Source organism: Emys orbicularis, chromosome 1, assembly GCF_028017835.1.
Source record: "Emys orbicularis isolate rEmyOrb1 chromosome 1, rEmyOrb1.hap1, whole genome shotgun sequence".
Lineage (NCBI taxonomy): Eukaryota > Metazoa > Chordata > Testudines > Emydidae > Emys > Emys orbicularis.
In genome coordinates this window covers 180622317-180629528 of record NC_088683.1, presented here as the reverse complement: position 1 = coordinate 180629528, position 7212 = coordinate 180622317, and the positions used below count along the sequence as shown (strand labels likewise).

General features: G+C 42.6%; 1 protein-coding gene across 1 annotated transcript; it reads right to left on the bottom strand.

Annotated features, from left to right (window-relative positions):
• Nucleotides 1-5673: 5673 nt before the first annotated feature.
• GJA8 (gap junction protein alpha 8) lies at nt 5674-6900 on the bottom strand. Its single transcript, XM_065408262.1, has one exon. It carries the CDS (start codon nt 6898-6900, stop codon nt 5674-5676), a length of 1227 nt encoding a protein of 408 aa, XP_065264334.1.
• Nucleotides 6901-7212: the final 312 nt, after the last annotated feature.

Below are 7212 nucleotides of genomic sequence, written 5' to 3'. Positions count from 1 at the left end.
TGCATTATAAATGAGATTTTTGAATGGATCTAGATGTGCAATTCCCTTTGAAATGAATAGGAGCAATGCATCTAAATCCCTTAATTGGCTTTGAATATCTCAGACAACAAAGACAACCATATTTTTGTAACTGGTTTGTGACATTCTTATCTGACCCAGTTACATAAAATCAAATATGGTTATGTTCACACAGCAGCTTTTTTCATGACACAACCGTGTGCCAGCTGTGTTTGCACATCGACAGCTATCATGCTGCCTAACTGAGTTTGTGTAAGTGCATTTTGGGGAAAACTGGGCAGTGATTCCTATACCCACACCCCAGTGCCTCAGCCAGGGGAAAGTTCCCAGAACACATGTGCACAGTGTGGCATTAGCAGCACATGGAACAATGCACTCTGGGATGTCCTACTGCCCAGAGAGCTGAGAGGAAGGAGGACTGGTCAAACCGTTTACACAGGCATGGTTAATGGCTCTTGCCTGTACTGCCAAAATAAGAACACGCCAAACTAGTTACAGGAAGATAACTATGGGTCACGCTAGGTCCTTGGCCAGGACAACACACAGTTAGCTCCTGTCATTACCAACTATTAGCTACATTGTGTTTGGACACAAAACCTAGTTAGAGCTGTGTTAAAAGTTGTAGCATAGACAGGGCCTAACAAACGATAGCTCCTTGCATTTTGGGAAGGAAGCTGATGCCACTGTCTGGGTGATTCTTCTGATGTGATCTGTTCATCTGACTCCCAGAAGCTTTGCCCCCCACATAGTTTTGCCCCCATCCACCCATTCCTCCCCTGGTCTTACAGTCCGCTTTTCATGGATGCTCCTGCTTTTATAAAACAAAGATAAGCTCAGGTTGGGATTACTCTCAGCTGTGTGCCTGAAAGGCAGCTTTGTGTTTAAACAGCAAACTGCCACTTTTTCAGCATTGTGTGGCATGGCCTCTCTTTACATGTAAAACTGCATGATCAGTAAAACAGGGAGTGACAGGAAGACTGGATTCTCTTCCCTCAGCAAGTGGATGTCATTCCCGCAGAAGTCCCTGATAAACCAATTGCTCACCCGACACCACAGGGCTGACCTGTTCTTCAGAGATTTTTGTTAATGAGTCTATCTCAGGTACTGAAAATAGTCAATATACCAGGATATCTGTGTGTCCGTGTGGATGCAAGGAGATGGTCGTTTTTCTGCACCTGCCATGAACTATTATGAGTAAAACTACTTTTATTGCAGGACTGCAAGGTATCAGGTGCTTGCTTGGATCTGATTAAAATTAGGGTTTAGCAACCTCTGAGAGCTTTGTAAATACCGGGCCTGATCCTCAGCTGGTGTCAATCAGCAGCTTCATTGAGGTTGACGGAGTTGCACAGTTTTACACCAGGTGAAGATCTGGTTTTCCCAGTATAACTGTGGTTCTGAAGCCCACAGGCACTTTATATCATTGATCCCTACAATGCAATGCGGCATTCTTGATGTGAATCTATTTCCCTTCTGGCCAAGAAGTCATGTACTAACCAAGACAAATGCTCTATCATTAAAGAATAACTATACTGTGTCGAATTAATGAAACCTCACAACATCCCTGTGAGGTAGGTACAAATTATTACAACCATTTTACAGATGGAGAAACAGAGGCACAGAGAGGTTAAATGATTTTCCCACGATCACATAGTGAGTCAGTAGCGGAGCTGGGAATAAATCTGGCAAAACTAATTCTACATCCACTGCTTTAGACACTAACCAACACCAACTCCCATGTCCTACTTTAAGTCAAGACTCTGCCTCTCTCTCCCCCACCCACCTACTTTGGTGAGTTTGACACTTGCATATTACACTCCTCACAAAAAAACCCCATGAAATCAGTCAGTAACTTGTTTGTAATGGGAAGCCAAGGAAATTCCTACTCTCAGCTTCCTTTATCTATTCCATGGCTCTAATTGTTCAGTGACTTCCCAGCCAGGGAGTAGATTTTTTACCTCCCTGGTATGTTTTCTTGTCTTTTGCATAACCATTTGTTAAATATATTATTATGTGCTAAACCCACAGCTCTGAGGCCATTATGTGACTTCATTAGGAATTTCACCAAGAAATTGTTGGGTTTACTGTCATTAGTTCTCAAATGGTTTCAGATCTTGAAATAATGCTAATACTTTTGCCCTCTATAGGGCCTTGCATCTAAGGATCAAAAAGTGCTATACTAATATTAATCAATTAAGCCTCACAACACCCTTGTGAGGTAGGAAATTATCGTTCAGCCTGATTTTACAGTGGGAAAAATTAGTTGCCCAAAGTGTCCCAGTGAATTAGTGGCAGAGCTGAGGCTAGAAAGCAGGAGGCCTGATTCCCAGGTCTCTGCTCTGATTGTTAGGAAACACTGCCTCTAGTGCACTGTACACACATTTAGGCTACAGAGTGTGTAAGGAACACAGTGGGATAGTCTAGAACTGGGTTGAGACACCAAACAAGCAGTTGGTTGTATGCCACAGAGAGAATGGTTTTTCATTGTGCTGGGTATCAGATTTGGTGTTGTACCGGGAGCCTGCAGGTACAGCCATGTAGTAGGTACATCATGTGCTCCAGATAAATTTAATACATGGGCTTTGTGCAGTCTATTTTACCCATATGCTACAGCACAAATGACATATTCCACACATCATGTGTAATATCTGGATTGGGGCAACAGACATATTCCTCCTCTGGTACATGAGCATGTAAGTCCCAATGACTGTGACCGGAGTGCTGCATGCACAAAAGAGGGCAGAAATTGGCTCTAATACATGTCAGAGTGTCAATAACAGACAGTTATTAATATGTTTCATTGTTTAAAGAGCCCTGTCGAGTAATTAGAAATATAGGCATTAGACCCGTTTTCTGATATTTGGCAGTTTCACATGCTTCAAAGGAAGGAGAAAGAAACCTCATAATGAACAGCAGTTGAATTTCCTGCCATAGGGGAAGTGTGTTTCTAACCCCATTCAGTTAGTGGTCTCATTTATGCCATAAAGCATGAGGTTTTATATCCCATCTTTAAACTGATAAATAGTGTATCCTATCCAATGAAACAGCAGATGTTCTTACAATTCATGTAGATGTCTGATCCTATTTTGAATCCTACTAAGCTTTTGGCCTCACTGGATTCTTGTGGCAATGAATTACAGAGGTTAATTATGAGCTGTACAGAAAGTATTTTCTTTTATTAGTTTCCCATTTTTGCCTTTCAGTTTCATTGATTGCCCACCCTTGTTTTTGTATTATGAGAGACTGGTTGGGAGCATCTAAATGGTCTTCTCTGCACCATCCATTGTTTTATATTCCTCTAATATATCCCCTCTTAGTTATCTCCTCTCTAAACTAAACAGTCTCAGTCTTTACAGTCCCTCTTCAAAAGGAAGCTTCTTAATGCCCCAATGATCTTTATCAAGAGCATGTGTTGTGAGATCAGGCTGCAAACATTAGGAAAAGACAAGCCCAAAAGGAACAAAATTATTAATAATGTAAAAATGTGGCATTGTTATAGTACCAAAGAATCCCAAAGCACTTTACAAAAATTATACATACATATAGTAATCACATCACCCACCAGTGAAGTGGAGCCATCTCTGGAGTGGAATGTGGCAGCTCTTTAACAAGGCACAGGAACTCCATAGAGGATAGTAATTGCCAAAAATCACAGTATCCAATTGAAACTGTAAGGGGTATTTACTGTAGGGGAACAGAATATTGCAATTCAGCTAGGTCATCAGAACTAAGCATTTGATCCAAAGCATATTGAAGTCAATAGAAAGACTCCTGTTGACTTCAGTGAGCTTTCTGTCAGGATGTAGGAGTCCTGCTCTCATATAAGAGTCCATGGGCTTTTTCTAGTCAGTTGCAGGATTCGGTTTTATGTCTCATGTGAAGTAAATTTTCTGAACTGGATTATACTCCCCACTTGAAACAATGCACATGAGCTGCTGCACAGCAGAGAGAATTTGCTGAGCTATCAGGGACTAAGGTCTGGAAAGCAGAACAGAGGAACGCATGTATCAGTAGCATAGTTGAGGGTAAATGTGGGTAAACGGCCTTTACCCACTTCTCAGTTGGGAAAAAAGGTTCACTTACTCTTTTTTTTTTTTTTTTTTTTTTGGTAAACCACTGCACATACCTATACTTTTCGGGCATCAGACTCAGTCTTTGCAGGAAACAGTGATTAACCTGAAACTTGTAAACAAGTTGCTGCTCTGTCCCAGCCAAAGAGAGACTTTTGTGGCCCTAAAGCTAGAAATCCGTGGACATTTTTAACATTAGCAATTACACACTCAGAAAATGGATTTTCTTTCTTCTTCATTTCTTTTGAAACCAAACGGACTTTGCTGGAGCTCTATGGCATTCATTTAGTCCTCTGGGCACAGATATTTTCTATTACTGATCCTTTGAATAGCCTTGTTATATTCATTTGTGACTTTTGTGTTCAGTAGCTAAGTAGAGTATTGGAAGCCTCCTGCAAATGGAGTTTCTTATCAAATTAGCAACAAAGCAGGATGTCTAATGACTATTGTTACATCATTCAAACTAAGGGCCTATTTTTCAAACTTAGGCACTTAAATTGGGTCAACCAGTTTTGCATTTTGGTGTTTAAGCAGTCACTTGGCCACCAAAATCCACATTTTAGGCTCCTAAATGCCAACCTGAGTGTCCAAGTCTCTCTCTCAGACTTGCTGAGTGCCCATAACTCCCTGGGAGTTGCAAGAAGGAAGGTACCTTTCACAATCAAGCTGCAAAGGCAGGACTGGGAGCCTTACCTTGGGCATTGTGCTCTACGTGCTGTAGCTGTTCTACTTACAGATGCCTTCCCGTCACTCCTTTGCTAAGTCAATTTCCACACCTCAAGTCACCCCACTTAGCAACCAATCTTACTTTAATTTACTCTTTTCCCCAGTTTGACAAACGCCTTTGGCTAAAATGACCCTGTTGGGAATAAATAATCCATTTGTGGGCATCTGCTAAATTCTAACAAGAAACTAGCTTTAATCTTTTCTGTTATCAAGGTCACTTGTAGAGCAGGAATGTTTCTAACAAAGGGGATGCTGGGAAGGTATTTATAAACAACTGAAATTTGCATTCACAAACAAAGCAAGGCCATTTTGGCAATAATATTTTGATCTAGTTTCATGATATTAAACACAGGATCCTTTTTTTGTGAATTAAATCATTGCAATTCTATGCCAGCAATGAAGGGAGGACCAATGTCAGTATGCCACAGGCTAAAACAGAGTAAGAAATACCCAAAGATAGCTATTTTTCAACCCTTCAGCCAGATACTGTCTGAAAGAGCCAGTCTCCCACATCTCTAGTGAAATGTGGAACATAAAACTGTCAGCACGTGCAATCACAATGGATACATTTGTGTTTTTTTTTTCTTCCTGTTTTAGTTTTTAAAATGTTTCAGTGCTGTGTATAGCATAGGTACTGGGAGTAGTAAGCTGGCATCTGGAAAAAAAGAAACCGTTCCTTTGAGTATGTTACATGATAGCTAGCACCAGCCATGGGACATACAGGACAGATAAGGTGCAGTTACGATGATAGCACCTTTCCAGCTGAGAATCTCAATAGGAAATATTCAAATGACCATTTGAGTGCTTTGTTTAAAAACATCTGTGATTTTTTGTGTGTGTGTAGTTGCTCCCCACACCCTTATACAGTCAAATCATCTGACCTGGCCCGGCTGCTGGCTTTGCTTAGCCTGCTGGGAGGTCTCGTATCAGCTGTCAGTTCAGTAGGCACTGAAGGCAGTTCCTCTCCTGGTGGCTCCTGCTCCTCTACCACCTTCTCTGCCTCCAGCTCTTCTTCTGGTTCCTGCTGCTCCTCCTCTTCTTCTTGCTCCTGCTCCTCTTCCCCTGCTTCTACCTTCTCCTCTTTCTGCTCTTCTGCTTGAGAATAGGATGGCAACCTCTCATCAAAGGCCCTGGATAGGTCTTCCAGGGGCCCCATACCAAGCTTCTCATCCAAGTCTTTGAAAGAAGATGGAGGGGGACCGGCTTCTACCCCCACTTCCGTCAGAGGTAAATAGTGGGACACTGGCTTCTCCTCCTCCAGCAGCTTGTAGCCCTTGACCTTCTGAATGGAAGAGACTGCAATGGAGTGGAGGGGCTTCTCTGGGATCTCCCTCAGTTGTTCTTCTGTTGGCCTCCTGAAAACCAGGCGGATCCTTTTCAAGATCAAGTAACTGATCTCCACAAGGTTGAGGATGAGGGATACTGAGGCCACAGCCAGCATAAACATAATGAAGACTGTCTTCTCAGTGGGCCTGGATACAAAGCAGTCCACAAGGTTGGGGCAGGGCCACCGGCCACAGCGGTACAGGGGCAGAATTCGGAAGCCATACAAGAAGTACTGGCCCACTATGAACCCCACCTCGAAAATGGCTTTGAAAATGATGTGACAAATGTAGGTTCCCAGGAGTGTTCCCTCCAGTCGGAACTTCTTGCCCCCTTTGGGATTGATTTCGTTGGTGTTCCTGGTGCTCTCTTGGTCTGGAGCCAGGGGTAGCCTCTCTTCATCCATCTCAGCTTGCTGTTGCCTTTCTGCCCGCTCCCTCTCTCTCTTCTTCTCCATCATCCGCACATGATGCACAGCATACCCCACGTACACCAGTGAAGGGGTAGAGACAAAGATGATCTGCAGGACCCAGAGCCGGATGTGGGAGATAGGGAAGGCCTCATCGTAGCAGACATTCTCACAACCAGGCTGCTGGGTGTTGCATACAAAGTCTGACTGTTCATCTCCCCAGACAAATTCGGCAGCTGTTCCCAGAATCAGGATTCGAAAAATGAAGAGCACCGTGAGCCAGACTCTTCCGATGACTGTGGAGTGCTCATTCACTTCTTCTAAAATGTTCCCCAAGAAACTCCAGTCACCCATCTCTTACTATCTAAGGGAAGAGAAGGAAAGAATGGCCATAAATTACACTAAATATTTTTTTTCTACTGATGCATAACTTGCTTCTGCCTTTAAGTCTTATGTATTTCTCCAAAACAGCCTATGCCTTGAAAATGTTTTTGCCTTATGTTACAGTGCTTTATTAGATGAGGGAAAACTAAGAAGCCAGGGAAATTTCCTCTGTAAACTCTCTCTGGCTCTAAATATTCAATAACTTCTCAGCCAAGGAGTATATTTGACCACTCTTCTATATAGTAGCTTTCTGTGGGTTTTGCATGATCAATTGTAAGTATG

What these genes read in the sequence shown, in the direction of transcription:
- GJA8 (XM_065408262.1), bottom strand. Translation starts at nt 6,900, where the DNA reads ATGGGTGACTGGAGTTTCTTGGGGAACATTTTAGAAGAAGTGAATGAG.